The 17,436-nt window shown below is 39.7% G+C and overlaps 2 protein-coding genes and 1 pseudogene across 10 annotated transcripts in view; 2 read left to right on the top strand and 1 right to left on the bottom strand.

The window, feature by feature from the left end:
- BEND6 (BEN domain containing 6) overlaps positions 1 to 2,970 on the top strand; it is a 55,566-nt gene extending 52,596 nt beyond the window's left edge. For all 8 annotated transcript variants that reach the window (XR_011504923.1, XR_011504922.1, XR_011504921.1 and 5 more), the window contains one exon: positions 1,724 to 2,970. The gene's annotated coding sequence lies outside the window, so the exon portion shown is untranslated. The remainder of the gene's footprint in view (positions 1 to 1,723) is intronic.
- LOC106837953 (ras-related GTP-binding protein D-like) lies at positions 1,727 to 15,103 on the bottom strand (annotated as a pseudogene).
- Positions 15,096 to 17,436, top strand: part of KIAA1586 (KIAA1586 ortholog) — a 15,318-nt gene continuing 12,977 nt past the window's right edge. Inside the window, exons 1-2 of one of the 2 annotated variants that reach the window (XM_044776915.2) lie at positions 15,096 to 15,364; positions 15,869 to 15,952. In XM_044776915.2, the coding sequence (XP_044632850.1) occupies positions 15,344 to 15,364; positions 15,869 to 15,952 (105 nt within the window). In that variant the 5' untranslated portion in view covers positions 15,096 to 15,343. The remainder of the gene's footprint in view (positions 15,365 to 15,868; positions 15,953 to 17,436) is intronic. The other variant, XM_044776912.2, reaches the window with a different exon arrangement.

The raw sequence follows: 17,436 nt of genomic DNA, 5'->3' as shown, positions 1-17,436 counted from the left end.
CTCTTAATAAATGTGTCCCCTTTGGAAAGTCACTTGACCTCTCTGACTTTAATCTAAACAGGGATAATAGTACAATCTACCTCAGGAATGGATCCAGGATGTATGGAACCTGGAGCTTAATGGAATTTGGGAAACTCTCTTTAGGAAAAGAAACACAAAATTATGAATATGCAATCAGTTACAACTCTGTATATTAATTTATAACAAATAAATTATGAAAACTGTGTAGTGTTTAAAAGTTAACAAATTTCTCAAATATCACATAATGTAGGGAAAATTACAAAACATTTTTATCAACAGCTCTATAATACTTTTATCCTACCTTTTTTGGTTGCATACATGTTGATTGCCTCTTCATTTGACAATGATTTTGTAACAGCCTTTTCTATAGAAAGAATGGGAAAGTAATTTAGACTATCTTCTAGCAGAGTTGATGAAAATATGCTTTTTTTTTTTAACTCACTGTACCAATGACAATGCGTATCTTCTTTTTTTTTTTTTAAAGATTGGCACCTGAGCTAACAACTTGCCAATCTCTTTTTCTTTTGCTTTTTCTCCCCAAATCCCTGCCCCCAGTAGAAAGTGGTATACTTTTAGTTGTAGGTCCTTCTAGTTGTGGCATGTGGGATGCCGCCTCAGCATGGCCTGATGAGTGGTGCCATGTCCACGCCCAGGATCCCAACCGGCAAAACCCTGGGCCGCCAAAGCGGAGCGCACGAACTTAACCACTTGGCCACGGGGCTGGCCCCAGCTTTTTTTTTTTTTTTTTTTTTCTTGACAGTTTATAGAGGTTTCTTTCAAATTCTCAAATCTTTATTAGCAATGTAATTTTTAGGGCCGTTGTGAATTTGGGTAAACCTGTATTGAGTTTCTTTGTTATCTGAGCTATAAGATTTCAGGGAATTTCAAGTTTTCTGTGGAGTGAGTGCTCTTAACTATTCTTTGCATTGACTATATTCATAGTACTCCTGGAAGACACTGTAAACTGGAATGGCCAGCAACAATGTAACTATACATGGAAGGGATTGCAAAGCACAAAATATATGCCAGTCAATCCTTAACAAAATCTCAGAAATTCCACTGCCACTCCAAGGTTACAATCAGAGGATAAAATATGACTGAGGAGCAGTTGAAATGGAGACAGTAGTCTTAACCAATTATGGTTGAAATAGCTAATTTTGGCAAATTTAACAAAAAAATGTAACCATGTGAAGATATTGCTAGGGCCCCTTTTTTTGGCAGGTACCCACGCAACTAAGCTTCATTAGCTTCCCAGTAATTCTACCTCTCACCTAGTTCATTTCATTTTTTTCTTTTGAAAGAGGTAAAGCGGATTTGAGAAACTTTCTATTTAAACAATCAACAAATGTTACTGAAGAATGACAAACAGAATTGTTGATAATTTTTTAAGACAGTTGACTGGTATGTGGGGATGGTTCATTTTACTTTGTGTGTTTGAAATTTTATCTCATTAAGAAGTTTTCTAAAGTCATTTGAGGTAAAAATATATGTTAAATATTTTAACTATCTATGCTGGAATTCCTCTGAATAGATAATAAAATATTTCCTAAGTCATCTCAATAGTAATAGTTCTTATCAGCAATTTGTATTTTCAAGCCAAAATTTGTTGTCAACACAAAATAACTAACTTGGACAACTGTTAAAAATGCTCTAAGAACTCTAACGTAAATTTGCTCTGTTTTTTGAAATTTGCTTTTTATAGGTGTTATAGGTGCCTGAAACAAAGCATCTGCAGTTCTAAAGCTAACATTGGATTTTGCTGGAGAATCTGCAAGCGTGCTGGCAGTGAGCACAACGGGACATAGCGGCAGGCTGAGAGAGATGGGTAACATCCACGGGCTCCTCTGATGGAGCAACCAGCTTGCTGAAGAAGCTGCATGTAGATTCCACCCTAAATACCAGTGAAGCATCAAACCAGAGAATTTATAGCAGCCAAATAAGCATGCAATATAGTTTCTTGGAAATATGCATTTTCCATCCTTCTCTGTACACCTAACTTAACAGAATAGTCAGAGCCCTTATCATAGCAACAGAAACTTCAACCCCTACGATTCATCATTGTCCAACTCAGTCACTGTACGTTTGTTATTACCATGCCTCCTCATGTTAGTTTTTGGATCTTTAGCATAAGCACATGTTTGGAAAAGTAAACAGTGAAATAATCCATGTTCAGAAACATGGGAGCAGCAAAGTCAGCCTCAAATCAGATAATCATATCGAACCAAGTAATCGTGTTTTAGCAATAAAATTACAGGATTATTCTGTTACCTAAAAATGTATAAAATGGGAATCTGAAGAAAATGAGAGCAGCAAGACCTTTTTGTTTTAATATGAAACTATTCCATTGTACTTGAAAAAGAAATAAACCCAAGTTTTTGTGACTGTTAAAATACTGCATCAACTTTCAGAAAAATCTTTTTTATGTTTGTTTACATGCTTTTTTTAATTGCCCAAAGTATATTAAATACAGATGTGTAACATAAAACATCAATATCATCTAAAACATCCTGTATAAAATATACCATCCTATGTATCTGGTTGGTTAGATTGCTACACTGTTTAGTTTAGTTTTGACTGATTTGTTTTCATAGTATCAGAAGAAAGGAGACTTGAAAACAAAATCATATGGGTTTGATAATCACACAAAAAGATAAATACTTTCTAAATGAATGAAAGATAAGAAATTCTTCATCAAGAGGCTTCTCCTCTGATGTCAGGTTGTCACACGTGACAACTCTGTAATGCCAAGACATGCTTCTTCAGTGCACAAGTCACGTTTAAACTTGGAAAAGAAGATGCGTATCATAGTGAGAAAGTTCAGTACTGTGGACCCAGGGAACATTCCATAACTGTTGCTTGATAACAATGTGGTTGTATAAAATAAATATTCCTAAGGAAATAACATGTTAACATTTGCTACTTTTACTTAAATATAAATAAATCCCATTGAAAACATAAAAAGTATTTGATTATTTCTTATTAGTGTATAAAATCCAGGGGAGGGGCCGGCCCTGTGACCAAGTGGTTAAGTTCGCGCGCTCCACTTCGGCATCCCAGGGTTTTGCCAGTTCAAATCCTGGGCGCGGACATGGCACCACTCATCAAGCCATGCTGAGGCGGCATCCCACATGCCACAACTAGAAGGATCCACAACTAAAACTACACAACTATGTACCAGGGGGCTCTGGGAGAAAAGGGAAAAATAAAATCGTAAAAAAAAAAAAAAAAAGAAAATCCAGGGAAAATATCCTTTTCTAGGCTGATGGCTTCTTTACCTATATATTGAGCCATTACCATTATAATTGGACTGTGTGGCTCTGCCTTGTTTGTCTTCTAAAGAGCTATGCTATGTAGGGTATATAGACAGTACCCACACTAAGCATCCACGCTATAGAGGATACATACACAACTTCCAGGGAGGTTAATATTTTCATTGAAAAAGGATAATCTTACTAAGATATATGTTATTTCCTAACAAAAACTACTTGGTAATATAAATTTTGTCTACTAAATATAATTTTTTTTTGCCTTTGCAAAACATAACTGTATTATTCAATTGGAACTCCTATGGTCCTTCCTTAAAGTATTTTGAGATGTGTTGATATTTTTACGGATAATAGAAGACACATTTTCTTTTCAATTCAGCTTCATATATTGGTTCTAAATGAGTTATAAATTAAGAAAACTAACGAAACTGAATAGAGTGCCCAGAAAGCAATTAATATACATGTATATGTATATGCATGCATATATTATGTACTCACACACATAAGGGTTTAGAATACGATTAAAGTAGAACCTTTAATAAGCAGGGAAAGGAAGCTTTCCAAAAAATGATACTGAGAAAATTGGTGAATGAAAAGTAATTAAGTTATATTCCTACTTCAAACCATATTCCATAAAGAATTCCAGATTAATAAAAAGTAAAAATTGAGGTCAGATGAAAAAAAAAATACATAAATATTTTTATGTTCTCTGATGGGGAAGGACTTTCTAAGTCTACAATTAATGCAGCAAAAGTGTCAAAGAAAAATTTACGAATGTACGAGTTCCTGCACGCATGTTCTGCGGTCTTCCTACATGGATACGGTAGTTTCATTAAGATTGATGGAATGTATGGTCAGCATCTTCATCTGTTCCATGACAACATTTTTCTGTGAATGTCTTTGATGCATTCATCAAGTCTGCAGCTCTTTTCACATTTTTTTCTTGTAAAATCTTTGTACTCATGGTGTGCCATAGTCTTTCTTGAACACTTATTTTTGTTTTTTGGGGTTTTTTTTTAGGAAGATTACCCTGAGCTAACATCTGCTGCCCATCCTCCTCTTTTTGCTGAGGAAGACTGGCCCTGAGCTAACATCCATGCCCATCTTCCTCTACTTTATATGTGGGACGCCTACCACAGCATGGCATGACAAGCGGTGCCATGTCTGCACCCAGGGTCCGAACCAGCGAACGCCAGCCACCAAAGTGGAACGTGCGCACTTAACCGCTGGGCCACTGGCCGGCCCCGTGAACACTTATTTTTGAATGACATGGTTTTTCCCGGTCCAGCTATTTGCAGGTGGGGTCATGGAGGGTGGGAGGCTTCCCACCTCTCACAGGCCCTCTCTCTGCTGTCCCAGAGACCACCGCTTCTGGCCGGTACGGCTCCTCTGAGATGTTTTTTGTGTAGCCCTGCTCCTGCTGGTTCTATGCCCCAAGCTGAATCTGGCAGGACGTCTGTCAGCAGCCCTGCCTCCCCAGGCCCTTCAAAAGCAAACAGGGGACAGAGCCCTGCCCTCCCAGGTGGGCCTTCACCTGCAGGGAGTGTTTTTGGATGTAGCAACATCCACTAATAGTATCCCTTGCAATATTTGGGATATACTTACCCTAAGTAACTACTCATTCATCTTCAACTCAAATGTAACTGAATGTCCTATATTTTTATTTGCTGAACCTGGCCACCCTATGTTATCAAGAGCCTAATGCTATTCTAATTCTCATACTTTTTTTCAGAATATGTTTCCCCCATTTCTCCCTGAGGCTCTTTTGATCGTTTCTTTCCCTTATATACTAGAATCTGATGAAAATATGCCTTGTTGTGTATCCTTTTTCATTCATTCACTGTGCTGGGTACATGATGGATCCTTTCAATCTGGATACTGGTAGCCTTTAATTCTGGAAAATACATATGGGATGTATTATACATAAATTTATATTATATACTATATATATATAAAGTATATATAATAAGCATACATAATACTTATTTTATAAGTAATATTTCATATTACTTTAATTCTGGGAAATATATATGGGATGTATTAAATATACAGCATATATTTATATATAATACATAAAGTATATATAAGTATAATAAAGTATATACAATAAGTAGACTATGCATTATACAATGTATAATGCTATTATATAATATCTATATTATTTGTACTGTACTAAATAGTGTTACATAAGCTCTCAGTGTCCCTGATGGTCCTGGTTAAAATAATTCCGCTGATGATGCTGGAGATAATACATGCCTTGTGCTCCCTCCACCCAAACTCTTCCTTGCACTGCTGGTCCTTTGGGATTTATTCATTTCTTTTCTTTTTTTGAGGAAGGTCGTCCCTGAGCTAACATCGCCACCACTCCTCCTCTTTTTGCTGAGGCAGATTGGCCCTGAGCTAACATCTGTGCCCATATTCCTCCATTTTATATGTGGAACGCCTGCCACAACATGGCTTGATGACTGGTGTGTAAGTCTGTGCCAGGGATCGGAACCAGCAGACCCCAGGCCACAGAAGCAGAGAGCGCCAACTTAAGCACTACGCCACCGGGCTGGCCCCTATTCATTTCTTTATATTCCTTTTAGCAAGGAATCAGAAGAAAAGCGAAGTATCACTCAGTATTTTTTCTTTTTCACAAACTTCCTGACTATTTTCATAATAGTCACAAATTTATTCCTACAGGTGAACTTCTAAATCCTTTTGTCAACTTGCCATTGTCAAAAAAATCTTGCTGAAGTTTTTGTTGGAATTATACTTCAGTCATTTTCTAATCAGGGGAGAAGTTATCTTTACAAAACTGATTCTTCCTATCTGAGAACAAGTTGGCATTAAATTATAGTTTTTCTATTCCTCAGTAGACATTTAAATTTTTCCACAAAGACCCTACACATTTCTTGTTATTTTAGTGGCTAGGTATTTTATTTTTTATTGTTACGATATAATTGATCACTGCTATATAGAAAAATTCATGTTTGTGTATCTTTCTTTCTTTTTTTTTTTTGAGGAAGATTAGCCCTGAGCTAACTGCTGCCAATCCTCCTCTTTTTGCTGAGGAAGACTGGCCCTGAGCTAACATCCATACCCATCTTCCTCTACTTTATATGTGGGACGCCTACCACAGCATGACTTGCCAAGAGGTGCCATGTCCGCACCCGGGATCCAAACTGGTGAACCCTGGGCCGCCGAAGCAGAAGGTGCACACTTAACCACTGTGCCACCGGGCCGGCCCCTGTGTATCTTTCTTTTTAAAGCATCAATTTAACTATACTTTTAAGCATCTACCTTACTCTATTTTTTCTTTTCTTTTGCTTTTCCTGGCCAAAAAAAGTTCTTCAAATAATGACAGTTTTGCCTCCTCTTTTTAATACCTTTTTGCTATTTTCTGTTCCTTATTTCATTGCATTGCTTATAATTCCCAAAACAATGTTAAATAATAGTAGTGGTAGGAGGCATTTTCATTTTATCCTTCTCTTAGTCTCCGTCAATATGATAGGGGATGAATGCTATCTCATTATAGTTTAATTTGTATTTCTCTATTTACAGATGTGTAAGGGGGAAATCCTTTGGCCTCTGATATTACTTTGGCTGGGTGGCAGTTACAGAAAATCCGCCAGAGACCCTGAAACTTAGTGACATTCTTATGTCTCTCAAGTGATAGGCATCACTTTGGAAGCCTGGTCCCAAAGGTTCTAATGAACAGTAATGCAGCAAAAAGAAATAACCTCTCTTTATAGGGGCCAGCCCTGTGGCCGAGTGGTTAAACTTCTGCATGCTCTGCTTCAGCAGCTGGGGTTTGTGGGTTCAGATCCTGGGTGCGGACCTACTCCACTCATCAGCCATGCTGTGGAGGCGTCCTACCTACAAAGTAGGGGAAGACCAGCACAGATGTTAGCTTAGGGAGAATCTTCCTCACAAAAAAAGAGGAGAAAAGAAAGAAGAAAGAAAGAAAGAACCTATTGAACGAACAAACGAACTTATTGAACTTACCTCTTATTGAACGAACCTCTTCATATAAAATGAATATAGAGATGTATGTTGAGGTAAAAAGCTTCATAAAATCTGTGTAGTGTGGAAGCACTGCCACGGCTATAGAAACTTTCAGATAAGTTTGGTGCTAATATTACTCTACAAAACCTCTGTTTACACCACTTACACACAGGGGACAGACCTTACAGCTCCTGGAGCTTGCCACCCTAATCTCTTCCAGCTCCACTGAAAAATGATTCTTCCCAACAGTTTGTAGCAAAGATTCCCAACGATTTATAAAAAGTTATTGCCTGCAAATCAAAACTACACTAAGATATCACCTTACACCCGTTAGAATGGCTACAATCACCAAGACAAAAAATAACAAATGTTGGAGAGGATGTGGAGAAAAGGGAATCCTCATACACTGCTGGTGGGAATGCAAACTGGTGCAGCCACTATGGAAAACAGCATGGAGATTCCTCAAAAAACTAAAAATAGAAATACCGTATGATCCAGCTATCCCACTACTGGGTATCTACCCAAACAACTTGAAATCAACAATCCAAAGTGCCATATGCACCCCTATGTCCATTGCAGCACTATTCACAATAGCCAAGAAGTGAAAGCAACCCAAGCGCCCATCGACTGATGAATGGATAAAGAAGATGTGGCATATATATACAATAGAATACTATTCAGCCATAAAAAAGACAAAATTGTCCCATTTGCAACAACATGGATGGACCTTGAGGGTATTATGTTAAGTGAAATAAGTCAGACAGAGAAAGACAAACACCATATGATTTCACTCATATGTGGAAGATAAACAAACACATGGACAAAGAGAACAGTTTAGTGATTACCAGAGGGGAAGGGGGTTGGGGAGTGGGCACAAAGAGTGAAGGGGCACATATATACTAATACTGAAAAAGACTAATGTACAACTGAAATTTCACAATGTTACAAACTATTATGACCTCAATAAAAAACAAACAAACAAAAAGTCATTGCCAGTGAATTGCTTTTTGCTTAATTTCTGATTGCCATACAAATATGGACTACAGTATGCATGTCCTTGACACCAATACGGAAAAAAGCCTAGAAAAAGTTTTTTTATTAAAGTTTAGTTCAGTGAGAAAAAAACATGAAAAAGTGCAAAATATATACAGTTCCTGGCAGTTGTCACATGAGATTTTTCTGACTACAGACCATAAAAGTTTACATTTGTGTAATGAAATTACAGTGAATTTCATTTCATTGTTAATATATAAGTTTCTGCTGCAAAGTGCTTACTCTATCTAAAAAGAAGAGAGCAAGAGGGTTGCAGGATTTTTTTTCCCCCAACAAATCTGTGTCATGGGTCCTAATTTCTTTATTCCTCTTCCTTTAGCGCAACACAGGGCAGCAGCCTCATCAAAAATGTCTGATCTCAAAGGATGTTCCTGAAACCTCACCTACAGCTCTACTCTGGGGGCCCATTAGGGGTGGCTCCTTTTTCTTCAAGATTTCACCATTTTCATTCTTACCTCAAAAACATCATGGATGGCCTTCCAGAAGCAATGAAAATTATAATCAATAAGACCTTTTCTTTCAAAGCTTTCATCTCCAACAAAGCAACAAGAGCCAGAAATATTGTCACTTCTTTTAAATAAAGAACCGTTGTAATATTCAGCTTTATAATGGCTGTTGATTTGTTGTCATTAGCAGTTCCTGCTCCATCTTCTTTGAGACCATAAATTCAAGAGATGTCGATAACACATCTATCATATCACAGCAGAGCTCATAGGTTTGCTGGGTACTATCGGTTGCATTATAAATTTTCCTGACCACATGAAACAGAAATGCCTTATCAACTCCAGAATTTGACATAAAGATGTTCAGCAAATTCTCCAGGGTTGAGAGATGTGGAATCAATTCTGAATCACTTTGCTAAAAACTTCAAATATTGAATAATCATACATGGTTGTCAGATAAAAGCTGAGGTGAGCTTTTTTCTAATTCAGCATCTGCAACGTCATTATTTGCTCTCAGGTGAGTATCTCTATGGGTTTCAATTTTGTGGTCATCTGACAGACCATCTACTTTGTGAATAACACCTCAAATTTGATGCTGGTGTTTACTTTGTAGGCCCTGGTGACTGTGAGGTGGAGCCTGGCCAGGGATTCCATGTTATCCTCCCGAGAGTCAATAACAAATATCAGTGCTCATGTTCCCCTGAAGATCATGTCAGAGTACCATCAAAAGAGTCAATGCTTCCTGGGAAGTCCCAAATCTGAAAATTAACAAAGGCGCAGTTGGAAACATCTTCCCAGCATACCTTGTTAGTGTTCTCCAAACAGTGTTTCATTGGGAGACACTTTGTGAAAGATAACTTTCTGAATAGACCACTTGCTGCTTCTATTTGGGCCCAAGAGCAGGTTTCTGGGCTTCACCTCAGTACTAAAGGGTGGAGGCCAAGCTTTCTCATCCACTGTTCACAACCTATTTCTGAATTGAGTTTCTGCCTGGAGCTTTCTGTGAGCCATGGAGGCAGGGGGTGGGTGTCCCCGGAAAAATCTCTCAGAAAATTAGGAATCAAAGGAAATTACCTCAAGCCAATAAAGGCATCCATGAAAAACCTACAGCTAGCATCATACTTATTGATGAAAGACTGAATGCTCTCCCTCCAAAATCAGAAACAAGTCAAGAATATTCACTCTCACCGTATATTGAATATGTTTTGGAGCTCCTAACTAGTACAATAAGCCAAGAAAAGAAATAAGAGGCATCCAGACTGGAAGGGAAGAAGAAAAACTGACGTTACTTACAGATGACAAGTTATCTATGTAGATGATCTAGTGGAATTTCCAAAAATGTATTAGAACTAATAAATGAGTTCAGTAAAGTTGCAAGATACAAGTCAATATACAAAAATCAATTGTATTTCAGCTGTTGGGTTGGTAAGACTGCAGAACAGGAGTTTTCTACCATCATCTCCACCCATGGATGACAGTATCTTTGTGGAAGTCCCAGAGTCCAGCAAAGAAGTTCCAGTATACCACTGAAGCAAAAAAAAACTGAGAACAGATGGATTGAAGAGGGTAAGAAGAACAGTTTCACTTTACCCATGTCACTACTTCCCCAAGGTGGCACAGCTCAGTGCCAAAAGAAACCCCCTTGGCCCAAAATTTCTCCCATGGGGGTAAGTGAGAGGTAGTGAATGAGCACCTGCCTTCCCCAGTCATGCTGAACGCTGCCTAAGAGGCCCATTTCTTTGTCACCCACCCAGAATACTGAGGTAAGTGGCATGGCTGAGTGCTTGGGAAAGGCTGGGAGCAGGGAAGAGAGACAAGGACTCATAGCAACCAGGGCTTGGAACTCAACAAAGGTGCAAGGATCCTACTAATTGATTGGCAGAGTCCATCACGAGATCTACCCACCAGCTGCTTGGGACACCTCACATGTGGATTCCCCCAAATAGCCCATGGACACCCCCAAAGGTCTGTTCATGGGTTGGAAGAGTAATATCGGTAAAATGTCCACACTACCCCAAATGATCTAGATTCTATCGCAATCTTTATCAAAATTTCAGTGGTATTTTTCACAGAAATAGAACAAACAATCCTAAAATTCTTATGGAACCACAAAAGACCCCAAATAGCCAAAGAATCTTGAGAAAGAAGAAGAAAGCTAGAGGCATCACAATTCCTGATTTCCAATTGTATTACAAAGCTATAATAATCAAAACAGCATGGTACTGGCATGAAGACAGACACATAGACCAATAGAACAGAAGAGAAAGGCCCCAAATAAAACCACCCATAAATGGTCAACTAATCTTTGACACAAATACCAAGAACACACAATAGGGAAAGGAAAGTCTCTTCAATAAATGGTGCTGGGAAAACTGGACACTCATGTAAAAAAGATAAATTTGGACCATTATCTTACGCTATACACAAAATTTAATTCAAACTAGAGTAAAGACTTAAATGTAAGTTCTGAAACTGTAAAACAAATAGAAGAAAACATAGGGGAAAAGGTTATTGACATTGGTCTTGGCAATGATTTTTTGGATATGACACCAAAAGCATAGACAACAAAAGCAAAAATAAATAGGTGGTCTACATCAAATTAGAAAGCTAGGCATAGCAAAGGAAACCAACAACAAAATGAAAAGGCAACCTACAGAATGGTAGAAAATATTTGCAAACCACACATCCAATAAGAGGCTAATATCCAAACATATAAGGAACTCATAGAACTCAACAGCAAAAAAACAAATAACTCAATCAAAAAATGAGCAAAGGATCTGAATAGACATTTTTCCAAAGAAGACATACAAATGGCCAACAGTGGTATGAAAAGGTGCTCAACAACATTAATCATCAGGGATAGATATGCAAATCAAAACCACAATGAGATATCACCTCACACCAGTTAAGATGCTTATTATCAAACATTCAAAAGGTAACAAGTCTTGGCCAGGATGTGGAGAAAATAAAACCGTTGTACACTGTTGGTAGGAATATAAATTGATACAGTCACTCTGGAAAACAGTATGGAAGTTCCTCAAAAAATTAAAAATAGAACTACCATATGATCCAGCAATCCCAATTCTGGGTATATATGTGAAGGAAATGAAACAGTATCCGGAAGAGATGTCTGCACTCCCATGTTCACTGCACCATTATTCACAATAACCAAGACCTGGAAACAATCTAAGCATGTGTCCCGGATGAAGGGAAAAAGACAATGTGGTGTATATACACACGGAAATAGTACTCAGCCTTAAAAAAGAAAGAAATCCTGCCATTTATAGCAACACAGATGACACTGGAGGACATTGTGCTGAGCGAAATACGCTAGATACAGAAAAACAAACACTGCATAATCTCATACATGGAATCTAAAAAAGTTGAACTCATGGAAACAGGGAGTAGAATGGTGGTTACCAGGGGCTGTGGAGGTGGGGGAAATGTGGTGATGTGGTCCAAGGGTACAAACTTTAAAATATAAGATGAATAACTTCTGTACAGCATGGTGACTATAGTTAATAAAAATGTATTATATGCTTTAAATTTGCTGAGAGAGTCGATCTTAAGGGTTCTCACCACTCACACACAAAATGGTAATTATGTGAGGTGATGGATATGTTAATTAGCATGATTGTGGTAATCATTTCACAACATATAATAAGATCAAAATATCAGGAGCCGGCTGAGTGGTTAAGATCACGTGCTCCATTTCAGCAGCCTGGGGTTCACTGGTTCAGATCCTGGGCATGGACCTATGCAGTGCTCATCAAGCCATGCTGTGGAGACATCCCAGATGGAAGAACCAGAATGACCTACAACTAAGATATACAACTAGGTAGTGGGGCTTTGGGGAGAAAAAAAAAAACAGATGTTCACTCAGGGCCAATCTTCCTCACCAAAAATAATAAGAACAATATCAAAACATCATGTGTACACCTAAATATACACAATTTTAACTTGTCAATTATACCTCAATAAAACTAAGGGAAAAAGTCAGTTTTATTTCCGTTATAGCAATAACAATCAGAAATTGAAATCTGAAAAATGACACTGATTACAATAGCATCAGAAAATATGAAATACTTAACAACTAATCTGACAAGATATGTGAAACATCTGTACACGGAAAACTATGAAACGTTGCTGAGAGAAATTAAAGAAGCCCTAGAACAATTTGAAAAAAAGATAAAGCTGGAAGACTAACACTACTTGATTTTAAGACTTATTGCAAAGCTACAGTAATCAAGACAGTATGGTACTGGTGTCAAGATAAATACATTCATCAATAGAACATAATAGAAAGTTCAGAAATAGGCCCACACATCTATGGACAATTGGTATTTGACAAAGGTGCAAAGGCAATTCAGAGGAAAAAGCACAGTCTTTTCAACAATTAGTGCAGGAAGAATTGTATATCCTTATGCAAAAGCATGAACTTCAATCCATACCTCACACCATACACAAAAATGAACTCTAAATGAATCACAGACCTAAAATTAACACTTAATTCTAAAATTTCTAGGAGAATATATTTGTAACCTTGCTTAAGCAAAGATTTCGTAGATGTACTACCAAAAGCATGATCCAGAAAATAAAAAAATTGACAAACTGGACTTCACCAAATGTAAGAAATTCACTTCGAAAGAATATTAAGAAAATGAAAACACCAGTCACAGACTGGGAGAAAATACTTGCAAATCTACATATCTGTTAAGGACTTGTATCCAGAATAAATAAACAACCCTCAAAATTCAATAAAAAAAATAACCTATTTAAATAACGCACAGAAGATCTTAACAGACACTACCAATGAATACATATGGATGCCAAATGAACACATAAAAAGATGCTCAATATTATTAGTCATTAGGTTAATGCAAATTAAAATCACAGTGCAATATCACTACACATCTATTAGAATATCTAAAATGAAAAATACTACCCCCGCAGCAATTACTGAATTAAAGGATAGGAGCACATTTGGGCTCTAGCCAGGTACTTACTGTTTGTTTTCCAAGAGCTTAACTGAGCGACTCCCACTTGCAACCTATCAAAGTACATCTTCCACCGAACTCTCACCATCACATTAGGACAATCTTTTAAATGCAAATCTCTCCTAGACATTTAAGGGATTTAGAAACAGTTAATTTACACACAGCTTTTGGGGTGATCATTGTGGCAGGTCCCTCTTGTTCTCACCTTTCCTCTACAAGTACCAAATTTAGTACTGCACCTGTAGTTTTAGTGCACTTTGTGGAAATGCAAAAATAGATTCAAGTCTAGCTACGAACATAAGTAACTACATGCCATGTTCTCATTTAGATCGGCAAAAACAGGCCTTCTAATGAGGAAACAAGTATCTGCAGGGCTCAAATAACTTATGTAAAGTCAGCTGAAAATTTAACAAGAGACAATATTTCTCCCAAAGAAATACCGCACTTGTAGAATCAAGGTGACTTCGGTGACTACTTCTTTCTTAAGTATTTAATGAGAAGCTTTGTTCTCTAAAATCTTAAGAGTATCAGACATTTTGCTGTTTGAAAATGTATCCTAAGAATGAAATACCCTTCTCTTGGCTGGTCACTTTGACACAGAGAACGAGCCTCATATTCCAGACCTTGCGCAGGGCTACAGATAAGGGCGTCTAGGGCGCAATATTTAGTATCTATGTTAATTTTGTAGTTTCCAGGTTAACAGGACCCGTGGGTCCACTTTGCAGTCCAGACGTGACGTTAAACTCTTTACACACAGCCCTAATTGGCTCTGAACCTAACAAAATACTGTTTCACTTAACTTTCACCTACCTCAACCGTTCCTTGAAATCTTACAGCTCTACGTTTTCCTTTGGCTGGTGAGATGCCTCATGGTGCCTCTGTCGTAGGGTCTCTCGCTCATCCTGGGCCAGGGTCAGTCAGAAAGGTGATTTTGTGAGACTACAGATTTTTCAGACTACACGTGACCTTAGGCTGATGGAGCTAGGAGAAAAAGCTTTAAAAGAACGTTCTCACTTAAGCTTTATTTTCATAAATTTTGTCTGTTCACCAGCGTTTGTGTGTAAATACATACTGAAAAGAAAAAGGTCCGCCACTATGTTAGTAAGGCATATCTCAGCAAATCACAAAGAACTACTTCAGCACTATTGACCTATTATCTAGACCAGCATTTGGTTGTTTAAAAAAAAAGAGATATTGAGAGAGAAAGGGCACCTATTGTTCTACTTTTGGACAGCAACCGCCTAAACGGAAAGGCGCCTAAGCTCAGAGTCCTTTTGCACTCTTACACGAGCGGGGAGGACTCCGGGGCCACCAGAACTACAATTCCCAGCATCCTGCGCGCGAGGAAGGAAAGCCGAGAGCGAGCGGAGGCGGCTCCGGGGTAGCGGGCCCGGGCGGGCCGCTCCTCCCTTTGAAGCGGTTTTGCGCCTGTTTCCGCCCGCGGCGTCGGCGCTGACGCAGGGGCGGGTGACGGCGGCGCGGAGCGGGGCCGGGCGGGAAGGGACGTCGTGGCGGCGGCGGCGGCGGCAGGTTGAGCAGCAGCGGCGGTGCTGTCAGTCGGGCCGTCGGAGAAATGGGAGAGCCGGGGGCGGAGGTGAGCAGTCGGGCGGCGCCGCGGGTCCTCGCCGCCCGCGAGGCGCTGGCGTTCGGCCGGGGCTCCCGGAGCTCGGCGGCGGCGGCGAACCGGCCCCTCGGCGTCCCAGGGCGGGCCTGGTGCGGGGCTGCGCTGGGACCGGCGGCAACAATGGCCGCCCCCGGCCCTGCCCCTCGCCGGGCCCTCGTCGCCGCCGGCCTGCCCGGGTAGCGGCCCTTGGAGCCGGCTTGCTGTTGGGTGGTGGGCTCGCGGCCCTCCGGCCTGGGAGGGGGAGTCGGGCTGGGGGCTCGTTCTGGCGGGCGGGCCCATCCCGCGCCCGCGCCCGCGGCGGCAGGACCCGACCCCGAGCTCTGTCCTCGGCCGGGGTCGCGGGGCCTTGAGCTCATTCGGTTTCCTCCAGAGCTTTTTGTTGAAGAAGCTCTTCCTTTTTTGTTCCTTTTGGAGAAATCTGTTGCCCCAAGCATGTGGCTGTACAGCTGAGCGTGTTCTGGCTTATTTTTATAGATAATAGAATCTGTCCCTCCAGCTGGGCCGGAGGCATCCGAGTCGACAACGGATGAAAACGAAGATGACATTCAGTTTGTTAGCGTAAGTAGCAGCGACCTTCGCGTTTTTCCGAGACCAAGACTGTGTGGTTGGTAATGAGATTGCGCCTCACCTGCTCATCCATCATTCAGCAAATATGTGTGTGTCTGACGGGTACCAGGCACTGTGAGCGTGGCCTAGCGATAGATTTCCCAGAAGGGGTCTCTGAGCCACCGCGGGAGCCATCACAAAGACGGTGGCCTAAGGTACACGTTGTGCACTCCATCACGCTTCTCCTGCCTGCATTCAGGGCCATTTTATACTACCCACGGTTCTGTCTCTAGACTGTGTTTTGAAATGGGGCAAGAGTAACTTCTAAGATATGGCACCCAGTTTAGGGAGAAGGGAGGGCTACTGATGAGGACATAGGTAGAAAAGAAGAAGGGTGCAGGAACTGGAAATCTGAGCGTTATGTAGCTTCATAGCGTGAAGGCAAATAGCTGCAAGACCCCTCTAACCTCTGAGATCAGGTCACACTAGTGCAGCAATTGATTGTCATACCAGAGATCCTGCATCACCAGGAACATACGATATCTGTCTGGGTTTATTCCCCTGGAGGCAGTAGTTTTCAAGTGTAATGGGCAGATTCCTGGACGCCACTCCAGACCTGTTGAATCAGAATTTCATGGTGCAGCCCAGGACTCTTCATTTTAGCACAAATTCAGGGGTATGTAGCTTTCTGAACACACTTTATAAAGTGTTGGTTTTGAAAACCAAATGGGGTGTCATTATACATTTTGGGATTATTTACCCCTCAAACTCTTATTAAAGTTTTACAAAGCTGCTGTTTAAAGTGGTGTCTTAGCTAGCTAAAAACACTTCTTCCCTAAAACACTCTTCCTCTGATTTCTGTGATTAGCTGAGTTTGCTATTAATGCTGTATAATTTTTCTTTAAATGAGTGCTGTGTAATGTTTTTTAATTGCAATAGTAGGTTTAGGGCAACCAAGTAAATCACTTATTTTTAAAATCAGCATTTTTTGTCTAAAAATTGTAGTGTTAACATTGTTGTTGTAGTAGGGTTGTATAGTAATTCTTTACAAGATCCTTTCCTTGACATGCTTCCCCATTAATAATGCATATGATACTCTTTTCTTGACACTTGAAGTTTTATAAATTTAGGGATATCAAGAGGGGTTGTATGCTGACTCTGCCTCCCCTATGGTGAAAAGTAAGTGATATATGGAAATTGAAGACCACAGTGTCTGGTTTTTGTCCTGAAAAACATTTGGAAAGAGGATTCCATTGATCTAGGAGAAATAATTTTGGTTCCTTCTGACAGTGGGATGAAGACAGATGAATGGGACTATGATCTTGATGGTGTTTTGTGCAACTATTGGTAGGAGTGACGTGTATTTATGATCTATGTGCCTTACTTTGAGAAACATAGAAGGAATCTACAAAATTAAGGTTGTAAAAGTCAATAGCTGTAAGTTTGTGTAATACTCTGAGGAATAAATAATTATATTGTAAATTCTTTTTTTTTTT

The sequence above is a fragment of the Equus asinus genome, chromosome 8 (genome assembly GCF_041296235.1).
Source record: "Equus asinus isolate D_3611 breed Donkey chromosome 8, EquAss-T2T_v2, whole genome shotgun sequence".
Classification (NCBI taxonomy): domain Eukaryota; kingdom Metazoa; phylum Chordata; class Mammalia; order Perissodactyla; family Equidae; genus Equus; species Equus asinus.
This window is presented reverse-complemented; position numbering and strand designations above follow the sequence as displayed.